At 61.2% G+C, this 17,906-nt stretch overlaps 1 protein-coding gene across 1 annotated transcript; it reads right to left on the bottom strand.

Moving 5' to 3' along the window:
- Positions 1 to 6,675: 6,675 nt before the first annotated feature.
- On the bottom strand, positions 6,676 to 10,880 carry METRN (meteorin, glial cell differentiation regulator). Its single transcript, XM_074552601.1, has 4 exons — positions 10,245 to 10,880; positions 8,891 to 9,312; positions 8,717 to 8,776; positions 6,676 to 7,725 (listed from the first exon to the last, which is right to left on the bottom strand). Exons 1-4 carry the CDS (start codon positions 10,577 to 10,579, stop codon positions 7,409 to 7,411), a joined length of 1,134 nt encoding a protein of 377 aa, XP_074408702.1. The 5' UTR covers positions 10,580 to 10,880; the 3' UTR covers positions 6,676 to 7,408.
- Between the last annotated feature and the right edge of the window lie 7,026 nt (positions 10,881 to 17,906).

Below are 17,906 nucleotides of genomic sequence, written 5' to 3'. Positions count from 1 at the left end.
TGTGTGTGCCTGTACTGTGACACACAGCTCTGTGTGGCTGTGCAGGGCTGTGCACACTCCTGTGAAGGGTTCTGATGGCTGCACGTGAGATTGCACAGACAAACACAGCTGTGTGAAGCTATGGGTGTTGTTGTGCAGGGCTGGGAGTGTCTCTGTGTGTGCTTGTGCACAGGTTTGTGCTGCTGAGCACGGTCCTGCAGGGCTGTTGCAGCTGTCCTGGTGTGCATGGGTGATTAGGGTTGTGTGCATGGTGCCCAGCTGTGTGCAGGTATGCATGGCTGGGTGTGCATTGCCCTGTGCAGCTGTGCCCAGCTGTGTGCAGGTGTACATGGGTGTGCATTGCCATGTGCAGCTGTGCCCAGCTGTGTGCAGGGCTGAGTGTGCATTGCCATGTGCAACTGTGCCTAGCTGTGTGCAGGTGTGCATGGGTGTGCATTGCCGTGTGCAGCTGTGTGCAGGTGTGCGTGGGTGTGCATTGCCATGTGCAGCTGTGCCCAGCTGTGTGCAGGTGTGCATGCCCTGCACAGGTGTTGGCACTCCTGCTCGGCTGTGCATGGATCTGTGTGTGGTTATGCTTTGGTGCACAGTCCTGTGTGGGGTGCAGTTGTGACCAGCTGTGCACAGCTGTGCATGGGGCTGTTGGGGGGCTGTGCACACCCATGTGGGGCTGTAGGGGTTGGAGGGCTGTGCACACTTTTGTGTGAGGCTGTTGGGAGGCTGTGTACAGCCGTTTAGGGCTGTTGGGGCTGTTTGGGGTTGTTGGGGGCTGTTCACACCTGTGTGGGGCTGTGCACAGCTCTAGGGGCTGTGCACAGCTATGTGGGGTTGTTGGGCCTGTGTCACAGACACATTTTATGAAAAATCCTTTCCTTAGGATAACAAAGGCTTGTGGCTGGGACAGAGAGTCCGAGCCAGCTGACTGTGATTGGCCATCAATTAGAAACAACCACATGAGACCAATCACAGATGCACCTGTTGCATTCCACAGCAGCAGATAATCATTGTTCACATTTTGTTCCTGAGGCCTTTTAGCTTCCCAGGAGGAAAAATCCAAAGGAAAGGATTTTTCATAAAAGATGTCTGTGACAGTGGGGTTTGCTGGGGGTCCCCTTCCAGCTCCACATCGGGGTGTCCTCTGAGAGCCTGGGGGGTCTGGTGGCCCCCATGTCCCTGCCACAGGACCCCCAACCTCACAATGTGCCTCAGTGTCTCTGGGGCTGTTCCCAGGGGAGGAGAGCCCCCAGCCCCATCCTGGGAATGGCTTTGGGTGCAGAGAAGCAGAACTGGGGAGTGGGATCCCCCCTCCTCAATGCTGCAGAGCCCCTCTTTGTGGAGCTGCCCAGGGCAGGAGCGTTCCTGCTCCCACCTCCGCCTGGTTTGTGGGAACGGAGCAGGATGAGGATGCACACACACCCACACACGGGTTCTACCCCGAACACACAGCTCGGGGCACCAACAACAGCCAGACCCCATTAATCACGGCCCCAGAGCAGCACTGGGGGAGCTGAAGCCGCCCCCAAAACACATCCCAGGGCTGCTCCCTCCAAGGGTTCGGCGTGGCCAACTCGGGGCTCACGGGGATCACCCCGATTTTCCACTTTTTGCTCTTTCTTGCTGGCAGGTGGAGCTGCTTAAAGCAGAAAATCCCGGGAAATCGGAGCCGGGGGGAGCCGGGGGGCTGAGGAGGAGGAGAGGAGGAGGACGAGGATGAGGAGGAGGGGGATGAGGAGGATGGTCCGTGGGGGATGAGGCGCTCCTGGAGCTGCCCGAGCGATGCTGCAGAGTGAATGAATTCAGGAGGAAATACCCGGGCAGGGCTGAGCCCTCCTGCCCTGTCCCTGGCATTGAGCAGGGGGTGAAAAACGCCAATCCCTCGTTTGTAAAATTTTAAAAGTTTAATAGTAATAAAATGGTTATAAAGATAGTAATGCAATTACAGTAATAATAATTTGGACAATTTGAATTAGGACAATATGAGACTATAAAAACACAGTTACAGACAGTCCAGGTACCTTTTCTGGGCAGCACGATTAGGATTAACCCTTAAAAGCAATAACCTGTTGCATATTCATACACCTCATACATGATGCATAAATTCCATTCAAACACAGGATTCTGTCTGGTCATCATCAACTTCTTCCTCTGAATCCTAACAGCACCTTCGAGGCAGGAAGAAGTTCATTTCTTCTGATAATGGAGCAATAAATTCTTTTTCTCTGAAAGATTCAGGTGTCCTGTGGCTGCTATTTTGCTGCAAGTCCTTTCTTAAAAAAAAAAAAATAACAATATCCTACATAGCAGTTTCTATTTTAACAATTTTTATAACCTAAAACTATGTTTAACACACTGCTTAAGAGAATTAATACAGCATCACTTTCTAACACAACACATATAATATTCATTTGAATATTTGCGAAAAACCAATAATAAAATACATGCATTTTTCACACAGGGGGTGCCCGGTCCCTCCTGCCCTGGCACTGAGCAGGGGGTGCCCGGTCCCTCCTGCCCTTTCGCGGTGCCCGCAGCATCTCGGAGCGCCGGGGCGAGCAGGTGGCCGTGCGAGGGGACCGGCTGCGATGTGTCACTGCAGCCAAAGAGTTTTTAATCCTCCTCTTTCCAGGGCAGCCTCCCCCGGCGGGGCCGCGGCGGCTGCAGAGCAGCCCCGAGCGCCAGGAATGTGCGGCTCTGTGCTGGGAACGCCGCTTCCCTGCAGCTGTCGGCAGCCGCACGGGGGTGAGGGGCCGAGGGGGCCCCGCTGCGGCCGGGGTCGCTTCCAGCCCCCGCATCCCTCCCTGGCTCTGTCCGGGTCACAGGATGGGGCTGGAGGCAGGGCTGATGCCGGGATTTGGGGTGCAGCAATGGGGGGTGTGCTCAGGGTTATCAGCCCCCAGGGCTGTGGGGTGGAGGTTCCTCCGGCCCCACGGGGCTCATCCTGACCCTGTGGGGCATCCTGGACCCCTCTGGGCTTCATCCTGAGTTTTAAACTCCAGAGGCATCATCCTGACCCTACAGAGTACTCCTGAGCCCCAGGGGTTTTATCCTGAGTTTATGGGGCTCCCCCTGGTCCCAGGGGTGTCATCAAACCCGGTGGGACATCCTGAAACCTTGGGACCTCATCCTAACCCTGTAGGGCATCCCTAAACTCCAGGGACATTATTCTGACCCTACCGGGGATCTCTGAACCCCAGGGACATCACCCGGACAGTGTAGGGCATCCCTGAACCCCAGGGACATCCCCCTGACCCTTCTGGGGATTCCTGAATCCCGGGAACATCACCCTGACCCTATTGGGGATCCCCTGATCTCAGAGCCACCCCTGTGCCCCCCGGCACCCCCTGAGCCCCGGGGTGCTGCCGGCAGGGTGGGCCCGGGGGTCCCCGCTCGGTGCTGGGGCCGCAGGGGGGGCTGAGCCGCCTTTGTGGCTCCCTTTGTGGCTCCCTTTGCGATTCACACGTTCGGGCTTTCATCCGGCAGCCGGGGAGGAGGAGGAGGAGGAGGAGGGCGAAGGGATCAGGAGAGGGGGGAGAGGGGCTGGAGGGGGGAAATGGCGGGAAACGGCGGCTGCCTTTGTGTGACAGGGATGGGGACAGGGACGGGGACAGCGGCAGTGCCACCGCTCGGGGTTTGCCATCCCGCGTGAATGCCCACCCACGGCGTGACCGAGGGGCTGCACGGCCCCCAGGAGGTTCTGGAGCTGGGCTGTGGGTCCACAATGGGGCTGATCCCACGGAATGAGTAGCCCCAGGCATGTCCCTGGGCACAGAGGGAGCTGCTGTGGGGTGCTGCTCTCCAAATCCCACTGTGTGGGGCAGGCTGGTGAGTGGGGGGCTTTTGGAGCAGATGTGGCTGGATCATTCCGTGGTGGGCAGCGTGGGGCCACCCTGCTCAGGGTGCTGCCTCACCCCTCACTGTGGTCACCCCTCACCGTGCTCACCCCTCACTGTGGTCACCCCTCACTGTGGTCACCCCTCACTGTGCTCACCCCTCACTGTGCTCACCCCTCACCATGGTCACCCCTCACTCTGGTCACCTTTCACTGTGCTCACCCCTCACGGTGGTCACCCCTCTCCGTGCTCACCCTCACTGTGATCACCCCTCACCATGGTCACCCCTCACTCTGGTCACCTTTCACTGTGCTCACCCCTCACTGTGGTCACCCTTCACCATGGTCACCCCTCACTGTGGTCACCCCTCTCCGAGCCCCTCCTGACCCCCCCAGCTCCACTCGCTGTCCCCACCCCGCTCCCCTGGCCCTGCTGCCTCCCACCACACTTTCCATCCTGTGGAGGAAATATTCCCCAGCATGGAGTTTGTCTCATTGTGTTTTCACCCTTCACGGCCTAGCTCCGTGCCAAGAGGCCGGGAAGGAATTTTGGCTGGGCCAGGGCCGGGCTCTGCTTTCGGGGAAATGCTGGGATGGAGATCCCAGAGCTGTGGGATTCAGCCCCAGGGAAGGGCTGTTACCCCAGCCCACAGAGGGGAAACTGAGGCACGGTTATCCCTGCGATGCTCCCACAGGAAGCCTCAGTGCCCCCGCCAGGGCCCAGCGCTGTGCGGTGACAGCGGCGGGAAGCGACCCAACCTGACAGGGGCCAGAGGGCACCAAAACCAGCCCCGAAACCTCCGTGCCAGCAAAGGAGCGCAGTCCCAGCCCTTTCCGCAGCGGCACACCGAGCTGCTCTGGCCAAATAAACAGATGGGAAGAAAAACAAGAGGTTTTGCTGGCGGGCAGAAAAGCGCCGGATGCCTCTCGCGTTAAACGCCGGCATTGAGCCGGGAGGAATGCGGGGTCGGAGCAGCCGTGATTTACCCCCGCGCATACAGAGGATGCCGTGGGCAGCACAATTCCCTCTGCACCTCATTTATTGCTTTTCCAGCTTCATTTTTCCTCCTCCGCTGGGTTTCCCACTCCTTCCCCCTTCCCCCTGCCTCTCTTGGCTCCTGCTCGGATCTGGCATCCTGCAGTGCCCAGCGTGGAGCTTCAGCCTCCCCAGGGCCAGGTCCAGCCCTCAGAGCCCAGCCCGGCCCCAAAAAGGGGCAGTAAAAAGGATAAAATGAAAATATCCAAGTACAAAATTGGCAGTAAAGCATAAAGCAAGCAGCAAACTCTCCTCAAGGGAAAACATGTGTTGTGTATCAAACCCACCAGGATCTTATCACAGCCAGATCATTCTATACACACACACATATAGATATTTATATTTAATTATGCTCCAAAGCCCACAGCATTCTTTGGAAACTTTTTTTTTGGCAAGGAAAAGCACATTGTGGTCAGCAGAGGCACCGAACACTCAGCAGCAGCTCATCCTGGCTGGTGATATTTGAAAAGGTGTTATTGAAACAAAATTGGAAAGGTTTTAATTACAAGCAGATGTGGCAGGAGCTTTGCTTGAGAGGTTTGGGGGGCTCGAGGGATTTGGAGGGGCTCAGGGGCTGAGATTTCAGTGCTGAGCCCTATGGGATCACTGGTGGGGAGGAAAGGTCCCCGGCTGGGGGTACTGTGCCCCATTCCCATGTTCTATATCTAGGGGAGTTCCAGTGCCCCATGTCCCATATCTAGGGGGGTTCCAGTGCCCCATTCCAAGCTGGGTGCCCCATGTCCCATGTCTAAGGGGGGCCCAGTGCCCCATTCCCAATTGGGTGCCCCATATCTAGGCAGGTTCCAGTGCTCCATTCCCATCTGGGTGTCCCATTCCCATGTCTGGGGGATTCCAGTGCCGCATTCCCAAGTCCCATATCTAGGAGGGTTCCAGTGCTCCATTCCCATCTGGGTGCCTCATTCCCATATCTAGGGTTGTTCCAGTGCCCCGTTCCCATCTTAGTGCCCCATGTCTAGGGGGATACAGTGCCCCATTCCCATCTGGGTGCTCCATGTCCCATATCTAGGGGGGTCCCAGTGCCTCATTCCAAACTGGGTGCCCCATGTCCCATATCTAGGGGAGGTCCAGTGCCCCATTCCCATGTCTAGGGGGGTTCCAGTGCCCCATTCCCATCTAAGTGCTCCATGTTCCATGTCTAGGGGAGTTCCAGTGCCCCATTTCTGTCTGGGTGCCCCATGTCCCATATCTAGGGGGTTCCAGTGCCCCATTCCCACCTGGGTGCCCCATGTCCCATCCCTGTCTGGGAGGCTCCTGTGCCCCATTCCCAGCTGAGGTTTGCTGGCTGGGGATTCCGTGTCCCTTCCCTGACCGGGGGTTCTGTTCCCCATCCCCATGCAGGATTCCCACGTCCCAGCCCTGCCCCGCGGTCCCATCCCCCTCGGCATTCCCAGGGGAGCGGGGCCGGGGCTGGCGGGAGCGGGCAGGGCAGGGCAGGGCTGGGATGCTGCCGCGGCACAATCGGGCACAATGAGGCACAATGAGGCCTTGTGGCCGCTGGCTCTGACGAGAATCAGTGCTGACAGCGGCCCCTCCAGCAGGGTCACCCACCCAGCACGGAGCCACCCGCCCCTGGTCCCCACACCAGGGATACCCGGGGAGAGGGACCCCAAAGTGCTGGGGATCGCTGGGGTGCAGAATGTGCAAACTGCAATAAATCTCTTTCCATACAGAGGGATGTCCAGGTATCAGGGCTGTTTCCAGCCCCAGGGTCACAGCTGGAACTGGCACAGAGGGGAGCAGGTGGCACACACTGAACATCCTGCTCAGCTTGCTAAAAACAGGAGCCACACGCTACAAATACAGCTTAGTTTATAAAAAAGAAGTCACAAATTTGGTATCGTTATAACTTTAGTGCACATACGATGCCCCCCACCCCTAGGTCCAAAGTTCCCCATGGCTGGCACGGCCTGCCCTGCTCACCCAGGGCTGCCAGGGACGGTGGCACTGTCACCTCTCCCTGCTCCCGTGGCACCTTCCTGTGTCAGTGCTTTGGTCCTGCCCTGGCCGTGCCAAGGACACCTCTGCTCCCCCGCCAGCCTTCCTCCAACCTCACTGTTCCCTTCACTCCCTTCAGCTTCTCTCCTCTCCCTCGGCATCCGCCCCACAGCTCCTGCCCGTGCCGGGGCCAGGCTCACCGCTGCCTGCTCCCCCTTCCACCCCCAACCTTACAGATCCATCTCCTGGCCCTTCCACTCCCTTCTGTGCCTTCCGTGTCCCTGGACCGGCCACCACGGCCACCCGCCCCGAGCCCTGCCGGGGTCTGGCCAGACCCACTGTGCCCACAGCACCCCCTGAGCATGCAGCACCCCGCTCCCCATTCTGCTGCACCCCTCGCCCAGGCAGTTCCCTGGGCACCCTGGGCAAATCCCTTCCCTTCCAGCAGGATTTCCCCAAACCCCCCAGCCCGCCGGCGGGTGCTGCCCCAGCCCAGCTCCGTGTGCCACGCTCCCTCCGGGCACCGTCCCGGTGTCCCCGGGATGCTCTCGGTGAGGCAGGGCCGGCTCCCCCGGCGCTCCCGGAGCCGCTCAGTCCACGGGGAACTCGCAGGGGTTCTGGTGCGTGCGCTGGGCGCCCCGGTAGATGCGCTGGAAGTCCCGGTAGCGCGGAGCGCAGCTCAGCCAGGCCTCCCCGAAGTGCAGCCAGCCCGTGAAGAGGAAGGAGCCGGGGCCCGGCCGGACCCCGCAGCGCAGGGGGGTGCGGATGCTGCCCACGGGCCGGCCCGGCCGCCCGCCCGCCTGGAACAGCGGGAATTTCTGCCGGTGGATGCGCGTGGCGCTCACCCCGATGATGGATTCCTGCAGCTCGGCGTCGTTGGACACGCTCCGGATGCTGCCGCGGATGACTGCAGGGAAGGTGGGAGGGTGTCAGCATGGCCCTGGCCCTGTCCCCACTGCCATCCACATCCCCAGTCCTGTCCCCATCCCTGTCTCCATCCCCATCTCCATCATTGTCCTCGTGCACATTCACATCCTCATCCCCATCCCAGTCCCTGTACCCACCTGCCTTCTCATTCCCATCCTTAACCCCTCTCCATTCTTGTCTTGTATCCACTCCCATTCCCATCCCCATCTCCATCCCAGTGCCCATCTTCATCTCCATCTCCATTCCCATCCCGATCTTCAACCCTGTTCCCATCTCCATCCCCATTCCCATCCCCATCCCCGTTCCCATTCCTATTGCCATTGCCTTTGCCATTATCATTTCCATTCCCATTCCCACTCCCATTCCCACTTCTGTTCCCATCCCCATCTCCACCCCAGTCCCCATCTTCATCTCCACCCCCATTTCCATCCCAATCTCCAACCCTGTTCCCATCCCCATTCCCACTCCCTTTCCTATCCCCATTCCCATCCTCATCCCCTTCCCATCCCTGTTCCCATCCTCATCTCCATCCCAGTCCCCATCTCCATCTCCATTTCCATCTTGATCTCCAACCCTGTTCCCATCCCCATTCCCATTCCCATTCCCACCCCCATTCCCTTTCCAATCCCCACTCCCTCTCACATCCCCATCTCCATCCCAGTCCCCATCTCCATCTCCATTTCCATCCTGATTTCCAATCCTGTTCCCATTCTCATTCCCATTCTCATCCTCATCCCCACTCCCATTCCCATTCCCATTCCCACCTCCATCCCCACTCCCATTCCTATCCCCGTTCCCATTGCCATTTCCATTCCCATTCCCATCCCCAGCTCCATCCCCAGCCCCAGCAGCACTCTGCACATCCCATCCCATCCCATCCCATCCCATCCCATCCCATCCCATCCCATCCCATCCCATCCCAGTGCCCCTTTCGGGTCCATCCCCTGTCCCCTGCCCAGGGTGGCACTCACCAAAGTCACTAGTGCAAATGGCCATCAGGATCTCGGTGTCATTGCACGGCCGGCACGCACCTGCGGGGCCAAGCACAGCCTGTCACCCCCAGGGGACACAACACCCGATCCAGCCCCTCCCCACCCGCGGGCACCCTGCAGGGCCAGGGAAACTGAGGCAGGGTTCGGGCTCACCTTCGCTGCCGAGGCTGGCGGAGGGCAGCGCGGGCCGGGCCAGCCAGTCCCCCCGCAGCTCGTAGCGGAAGGCGGCGATGCGGCGGCTGATGTCGGGCTGCGGGGTGGCCTGCAGGAACAGCGCCACCTTCTCGTGGGGCAGCCAGCTGAAGCAGCGGGCGTGGGGCCGGGGCGCCTCGGGCAGCAGCAGCTCCAGGCCCCCCTCCCTCTCCAGGTAGAGCTGAGCCCCCCGGAAGGTCGCGCTGGGTTTGATGCAGGCGGTGACGCGCGGGGGGCTCCGGCCCTTGACGGCGGCGCTGGTGGGCGGCAGGCGGGGGGCCAGGCGGAGGCGGAGGGCCCCCGTGGGGTACAGCCACTCCAGCGAGCCCTCGGCACAGTGCAGGGACAGCTGCTCCACGCTGCCAGCCTCCTGTGACAGCCCGCTGTGGGCACAGCACCGCGTCAGTGACAGGGATCCCCAGTGACAGGGACCCCCAGTGACAGGGACCCCCAGCCCGTGTCCCCCCACACAGCAGCACCCCGCACTCTCAAGCAGCCCCTCCACAGAGGCAGGAACAGCACCAAACCCTCGATGAGTTGGGCTTGGGGTTCAACCAATCATTTAGGGGTGCCTGTGTTCCCCCAGCACCTTTTGGATGGAGTCAAGGGGCGGGGGGGCACAGCAGCCCAGCCCCCTTCACACGCAGTGTGGGCTCCCTCGGGGTCCCCTGTTCCCACTTTGGGGGATGCTGGGGTCCCACACTCACACACGATGCCTGAAGCCGCTTCTTTCCCGCGGCACGGGGGGGCAGAGGCCTGGACTCTGGCCGGGGGACAGCGGGGACACTCGGGGCTGCTTTGTCCCTGACAGGGCGCTGGTGGCTGCGTGGCCCCCGTGTCCCCCCAGGCCCCCCGCGTGGGGCAGCCCCTCTGGCGGGCCCCGGCTCTTTGTTCCGAGTCCGGCGCCTTCGGGCGATGCTCAGGGCCCTGTCGGGGGTCCCGCCGGCCGCAGGGATGGGTCTCATGGGTAGGGGGCTCAGGGAAGGGGTTCCGGAGAGGCGCAGAGCCCCGCAGGGGGACCAGCATCCCTAAAAGCGGGGGGAACCTCACCCAGGGCTGAGGAAACTGAGGCAGGCACGGATTCCCAGCATCCCACCCGTACCCTCCGCACGGATGCGGGAGGGGTTCAGCCCTGAGATGGAGATGGGGGGGCGGGGAGAGCAGAATCCCCATCCCCCACGGACCTGCCTGATCCGGGGACCCGCGTGTGCCACCCCCGCCCGCTCCGGGGCCGCTGCTCCCGGTGCCGGTTCCCGGTGCCGGTTCCCGGTGCGGTGTTCCCGGTGCCGGTATTCCCGGTGTTGCCGGTGCCTACCTGCCCCTCCAGCTGCACTGGTCCGCGGCCCCGCCGCCGATGGCCGCCCCCAGCCCGGCCAGGCACAGCGCCCGCAGCGCCCACATGGCCGCGCCCGCGGGGCCCCGGGCGGCCCGGCCCGGCCCGGCCCTGCCCGCAGCGCTGCCCGCACCGGGGCCGGGGCCGCGGGGACGGACGGGGGAGCGCGGCCGCCACCCCGCGTCGCGCCCCGAACTTTCCGCCAATGGCGGCGCAGGGGCGGGCACGGGAGCCGCCCCCGAGACCCCCTCCCCACGGCCGGGGGCACCGGCATCCACCGCAGCGGCATCCCCGGAGCCCCCCGGGCTTGTCCGCATCGGGGACACCGGGAGGGGACACGGCTGAGGCAGGGGACGGGGCCCGGAGCAGGGCTGGGCTACCCCAGGGTCAGATCCACACCCGGGGGTGCGTCCTGAATTCTGTAGGGCCAAGGCTGTGACAGCCACGGCTACAGCACCCCAGGCTGGGAACACCCCAGCAGTGCACAGCCCAAACTGTGAACACCTAAACTGTGCAACCCCAAACTGTGCATCCCAGTCCAGATACACCCCAAATTGTACACACCCAAACTGTGCAATCCCAAACTGTGCACACCCCAAACTGTGCACTTCTCAGTCTGGGTACATCCCAAACCGTGCACACCCCAGCTGTGCACACCCTGGCTATAGACACCCCAATTTTTCACACTCCAGCTCTGTCTATAGACACCCCAGCTGTGCACAGCCAGTCACAGGCATGGCCTGGGCTATGAACACCCCAGAGTGCAGCTCTCTGGTTTATGCATCCCCCCAGAACTGTGCACCCCAACACCTGCACACACCCCAGGCCAGGACATTCACACCCATGGCCATGGGCACCCCAAGGCACGCACATGTGGGGCATCCCAGGCTGGTGCACCCCAATCTGTGCACACCCCACACTGCAGCCTCCTGGTTTACACACCCCCACCCCAGAACTGTGCACCCCAAGAATCCCACGCCCCCCAGCCCTGAGTTACACACACCATGGGTCCCTGCACCCCGAGTCCTGCACCCCAGGCTACATACACCCCAAATTATGCACACACCAATCCTTGCACAGCCCAGCCCATAGCCCAGGCTACAGACAAACCAGGCTATGCACACCCCACACTGCAGCCCCCTGCTTTACACCCCTAGAATTGTGTACCCCAAAATTTACACCCACCCCAACCTCCTTATAACCTGCCCCCATCACCAGAAGCATCGCCCTCCCCATGGAGACATTTTCTGAACGGGCACGTGGCACCGAGCCTGACACGGGGGTCGAGCACATCCGAACCCCGAATTTCCCCCCCTCCAAACCTGGGGATTGCTTTCCACCCCCTCCCTTCCCGCCGCTATTGTGCCACCACTACAGACCACACCATTAATTAAGTTTCCATCCAGTGACAGCCCGCCAAAATGTTTGAAATAAACACGGAACAATTGGGATGGGATGATACAGGCCGGGAACAAAGTCCCCGGCCAGAGGGTGGAGCGGAATGGAAATGAGGGATTGTAAATTGGGATGGTGGGAAGAAAGAGGGGAAGGGGGGAAGGGGAGGGGGAGGCGGGCGGGGAGAGGAGGATTCACAGCCCTCCGGCCATGAAATGATGCTGAAAGAAGTCATGCTGCTGGAATCCGTGGCAAATGAGGGGCCGGAGGGGCAGTGGGTTAAGGTGGAGCGGGTCGGGGTGTCGGGGGGCTGGGCTGGGGGCCGGGTGGGATGCCCGTGCTGAGCCCACCAGCTGCCATCGGGGGTTTGCCGGGGGTGGCTGGGCCCAGGGTCTGGCTGTGCCCTGGGGGACCACAGAGACCCCGGCATGGCGGGGGCACGGTCCCAGAGCCGACCCGGTGACACGGGGAGGGAGTGGAACCGGCTGGGCTCGGAGCTGGGCAGGCAGGGAGCCCACCATGGCTTTGGCCAGGTGCCAGGGGCGAGGTGGCACCAGGGGATGGGTGGCACCAGGGGATGGGTGGCACCAGGCACTGGTGACCTCTCCCCACCGGGGCTGACCCCAGCGCGGTGCTCAGCACGTGCGGGATGTTCCCTCGGGACACCCCGGGATGCAGGGAGGTGGCACACGGTGCCACATGGCAGTGTCTGCCCTAAAGGAGAGCCCCGGGGTGAGGCTGCGCCCCTGGCCCCCTCCACAGCCCCCGACCCACCTTAACTGGTGTCACTGGGGAAACCCCGGCCCCAGCTGCTCCAGCAGCCCTGTGGAGCAGGGTACCGGGCACCCCGGGGTCGGGCACGGCCATCGGGGGGTCCCGGAGCCCCCTCGGAGCAGACACAGCAGCTGGGGCTGAGCCGGAGCGGGCACGGATCCCGCAGAACCCACAATGGACTCAGTCCCTCGGAGAGCCCTTAGGATGGCACCGCCGGGCACACACGGGAGCTCGGTCTGGTGGCCGCCCCTGACTGTGTCCCCTGTGTCCCCTGGCCACCCCTGCTTGTCCCTGGCTGGTTGTGCCCGTGGCACTGGGGAGGAGGGAGGGTCCGAGCTCCCCGAGGCCGCCGGGCCCCGCTGCGTGTCCGCTCTGCCCCGGGGCCGCTCCGGATGCTCAGGCTCGCAGTGCCCTCTGGTGACGGCGGGCACGGCGGCCGGGAGCGCCACCCCCGGGCTTGGGGACCCGCTGGGGACTCGGTTGGGATTGGGGAAAAGAACTTCAGCTCATCCCCCAGGACCTCCGAGGAGCCCCCGGTGCCAGCCCTGCCCCGGGCACGGACATCTCACCCCAGCCCCCGGGGCACCCACAGCTCCTCCAGCTCCTCAGCGCCTCCCCCGCAGCGCGATTCCTCCTTTTATCCCATCTGAACGCGTCCTCCTCCAGCTGAAAACTGCTTCCCCTTTGTTGGGGAAGATGAAACAGGAAAGCCTTATAAATGTGATTGCCTGGCATAAGATTTTGAGAATATAGAAACTGTAAGTGAGATTGAAATGAAAGCAAGCTTTGAGATCCCTCAGTTACTGAACAACTGGAAAACAATGGTGTGGCCAGCTGAAGGTGATCCTCTTTTGATGGAACAACACCCTCTGCTTGCAGACAGGCCCAAGGGTCAGAGCAGACCCTACAGCTTGGCAGAAGGGGCCCAAAGAGGAGTTAATAGGGTTTAAAATGTAACACAGTATGGTAATGTAATGATTCTTACAGGCTGTATGGAAATGCTGTAGGATTTGTATCTTGTACTAGATTGGTTAGTGAGAATCAGAATATTCAACACAGAAGAAGATTTATTGTATTGTAATGGGAACCTCGCTCTCTTACCCTTTTACTCTCTCACCTTCTCATCCTCTCTTCCCCTCTCTTCTCTCAGCCTGCTCTGAGCTGTGGCTGCAGCTCCCAGCAGGGCCCTGCCCCCAGGCCCTTTGCAATGAACCCCAAGTTCCTGACCTGGCTGCAGAGATCTCTCGTCTCCATCCCTACCCCCCGACACTCCTACACCCTTCTTCTCCCTCCGCATTTCCTGGCCAAAGCTGTCTCTGCCACCCTCCCAAGGTTCCTCAGGTATCCCCAGGATGCCAGAAGGTTTCCTGCAGGCTGGATGGCCCCAGCTCTCCCAGCCTTTCCCCACAGGACAGATTCCTGCAGCTCCCTGAGCATTCCCTGTCCCCTCCGGATCCGCTGTGACTCACCAGGATTGCTCTGTCCCTGACCCATCTGCCACTCACAGAGCACTCCTGCAGGAGCTTCCCTTGGATTGTCATGATCCTGTCTGTCCCTGATGGGTCACCCCAAAGTTTCTCTTTGCTGGGAAGCTCCCCCTGCCACTCCTGGAGTTTCTGGCAGGTCCCTGGGACCTCCACGCTGCCCCCAAAATGTCCTTGTGGGGTGGCTCTGGGCACTCCACACTGTGCCACTGTGGGGATGGCATGGGCAGGGATGCTCCAGGCTGGGCTGTGCCCAAAAAATCCCTCCTGGAAAGGCAAAGGGACGCTTGGGGCAGCTTGGAGGGCTGCTCAGGGTCTGGGGTCCCCAGGCTGTCCCCATGGAGCTCCCCATCCCCTCGGGCTGCGTGGGGAGCTCTCCCAGCACCCGAAGGAGCTGCGGCTGTGGGAGGCACCCACCTTGTCTTGAAAAAATAGCTCAGGAGCCTCAGCTCAGCTCCCAGCCCGTCCCTGGGGATGTGCAGGGACACCCTGAGCTCCTCTGCATGGCACCCAGCTGGCTCTGTCCCCTCTTAATGTCCCCTCCCACCCACACCCCCAGGATGGTGTCCCCGAGAGTGGGCATGTGCCCTGGGAGGGCTTGGGGAGCTCGGGGGGTCTCTCAGGAGGGGTGAGGGTCCTCAGGGCAGGGCAAAGAAACCCCACCACAGCAAGGTGGGAATCCCCAAAGCAAAGATGGGCTCCACATGCCAAAGTAGGGGTCCACGTGGAAAGGAGTGGATCCCACAACCAGGTGGGGTCACTGTGGCAAGGTGGGCGTTCCATGGCCAAGATGGGGTCACCATGACCAAGTGGGGGTCCCATGGCAAGGTGGAGGGCACCATGGCAAGATGGGGGTCACCATGGCAGGACGGGGATCCCATGGCAAGGTGGAGGTCACCATGGCAAGATGGGGGTCACCATGGCAGGATGGGGATCCCATGGCAAGGTGGAGGTCACCATGGCAAGATGGGGGTCACCATGGCCAAGTGGGGATCAACATGGCCAGGTGAGGGTTCCATGGCCATGTGGGGGTCACAACAGTAAGGTGGAGGTCACCATGGCAAGGTGGGGATCCCATGGCAAGGTGGTGTCACCACAGTAATGTGGGGATCCTATGGCAAGGTGGGGTCACCATGGCAAGGTGGGGTTCTACACTGGTGAGAGAAGGTTCCCATGAAAGGATGAGGCTCCCAGAAGCTGGAAGAGAGTCTTCATGGCTGGTTGAGAGTCCCCACAATAAGATCAGGGTGCCCAGAGTGAGAAGAGAGCCCCATGGTCCCTGCAGCACTGTGGCCTCCCCTATCTCTGTGAGGGTCCCCACAGAAGCCTGAAAGCCACCACGTCCTCACCCACATGTAGCCTGGATGGGGGAACCCGAGGGGGAATCAGATCCTCGGCAGGGAAGAGCTCTGGGCCCTGTGGGGCCAGATGGGGCTGAGCCGGGGGTGACCCCAGTCTGGACAGACCCCCCTGCTCCCCCCACCCTGTGCGTGTGCATCCTGCGGGCAGCGAATGGAGCTGCCTATTGATTCGCAACCCGGGCTAAAAATAACTTTCAACTCTTCATCCCGAGCTGTGAAAAATCCCCCATTGCTAGGCGACGGGTTACCGGGAGACAGCGGCGCTAGGCGACGGCGGTTGCTGCGGCGACGGCCCCGGCGCACTGCGGTCCAGCCCGGCCCCGCCGCTCCCGCCGCACCGGCACGGCTCGGCCCGGCCTCCCGGAGCCCTGGGACACGCTGGGGGCGAGATCCGGCATCCCGGGGTGCTGCAGGGGCTGCGGGAGCCATTGTCACCCAGCTCTGGTGACAGCCTGGCCTGAGCATGGGGACACTGGGCACCACCACTGGGGACAGGGAGCAGGGGGCTCAGGAGGATTGTGATGGTGACCTGTTGTTGGGGGAAGATGAAACAGGAAAGCCTTATAAATATGATTGTCTGGCAAAAGATTTTGAGAATATAGAAACTACAAACAAGATTGAAATGAAAGCAAGCTTTGAGATCCCTCAGTTACTGAACAACTGGAAAACAATGGTGTGGCCAGCTGAAGGTGATCCCCTTTTGATGGAACAACACCCTCTGCTTGCAGACAGGCCAAGGGTCAGAGCAGACCCTACAGCTTGGCAGAAGGGGCCCAAAGAGGAGTTTATAGGGTTTAAAATGTAACACAGTATGGTAATGTAATGATTCTTACAGGCTGTATGGAAATGCTGTAGGATTTGTGTCTTGTATTAGATTGGTTAGTGAGAATTAGAATATTGAACAGAGAAGAAGATTTATTGTATTGTAATGGGAACCTCGCTCTCTCACCCTCTCACCCTCTCTCCCCTTCTCTTCTCTCAGCCTGCTCCAGCCGTGTTTGGCAGCTCCCAGCAGGGCCCTGCACCCAGGCCCTTTGCAATGAACCCCAAGTTCCTGACCTGGCTACAGAGATCTCTGTCTCCGTCCATCCCAACTGTGCTACCCCTGATGCTCCTACACCCTGTGGCTGCAGGGAGAGTTGGGGTGAGCAGCACTCACATCAGGCACCCAGGTGTGTGTACCCCTGCACTGGTGGCACCCCAGCTGTGTCCCCTTCCCCAGAGACACAGACACACATGGAGTCTCCTCTTGCCCAGGGGTGAGTCCTGTTGAAGGAGTTTTCAGCTTTCTTGGCATGAAAATGTGCCCAGGACACGGGACCACAACAATTTGTCCCCTCTGAGTCCTGGAGGTGATAGGGGTTAGTGACAATGTGCCAGGAGGAGGGGACATCAGGGACCATGCAGGGCCCCAGTGGCTCCCAGTGCCTCCCACCTGGCCTGCTCTGGGTGCAGTGTCCCCAAGGGCTGCACCACAGCCTTGCTCCCAGGCTGCTGCAGGTGCCAATTCCCCTGGAACAGCTCCTTGGGGACCACGGGGCACAGGGCACTGCTGGGGGGACGAGAGACTGTGGAGAGAAGCATCTGCAACTTGTCAGGGGATGGGGAAACACGTGGCACCAGCATGAGGCCATGGATGCACACATCCCTGCAGGCACTGTCCGTTCCAGCATGTGTAACCCACTGGGCAGGGTGTGCTGAGGGTGTGAGTGTGTGAGTGTGAGTGTGAGTGTGAGTGTGAGTGTGTGAGTGTGAGCACAGTCTCCTCCCCCAAGCCCCCTCCCAGCTGCAGGGTGAAACCCAACCTGCCTTATCAATAATGGAAGCAGGAGGCAGCGCTGGCTGCAGCAGCTCCCTGCGCCTCCCCAGGGCCGGGCTGGACCTGCTGCTCACGGGGCCGTGCCAGGGCAAGGCACAGGGGACAGGGCTAAATGTGCCAGCTGAGCTGCTCCCTCCAGTCTGGGGAGCAGGGGGAAGCTGGGCCCAGGCTGGGGGGGCTGGGACATGCGGGACAGCACCGGGACACCCCAGCAGGTCTCAGTGCCAGGGGTGGCTTGGGCAGGAGATGCCCCCAGGATGGGCACAGCAGCCTGGTCTGGGTGGTTCTTGCCAGGATTTGGGCACAGCAGCCTGGTTTGGGTGATTCTCCACAGATATGGGCACAGCAGCCTGGCATGGGTGATTCCCCTAGGATGTGGGCACAGCATCCTGGCATGGGTGATTCCCCCCAGGATATGGGCACAGCAGCCTGGCATGGGTGATTCCCCCCAGGATATGGGCACAGCATCCTGGCATGGGTGATTCCCCCCAGGATGTGGGCACAGCAGCCTGGCATGGGTGATTTCGGCCAGGATTTGGGCATAGCAGCCTGGCATGGGTGATTCCCCCAGGATTTGGGCACAGCAGCTCGGGCTGGGTGCCGGCTGCCCCTGGGGGTGCTGGCACAGGGTCCAGTGTCACCGCTGTGCCCCAGGGGCTGTCACAGAGCCCGAGGTGGCTGCCGGGGTGAGCAGGGTCTGCAGCAGGATGTGCACCAGGATCTCCAGCCTGCCATGCCCTGCTGGGGAGAGAGCCAGAGCAAGCATCCGTCTGTCCATCCAGCCTTCCACCCATCCCTGCGTTCAGCCTTC

This window comes from Zonotrichia albicollis, chromosome 16, assembly GCF_047830755.1.
Source record: "Zonotrichia albicollis isolate bZonAlb1 chromosome 16, bZonAlb1.hap1, whole genome shotgun sequence".
In the NCBI taxonomy this organism is placed as follows: Eukaryota; Metazoa; Chordata; class Aves; order Passeriformes; family Passerellidae; genus Zonotrichia; species Zonotrichia albicollis.
Note: the sequence above shows the minus strand (reverse complement) of the source record. Positions and strands in the feature narration are given on the sequence as shown.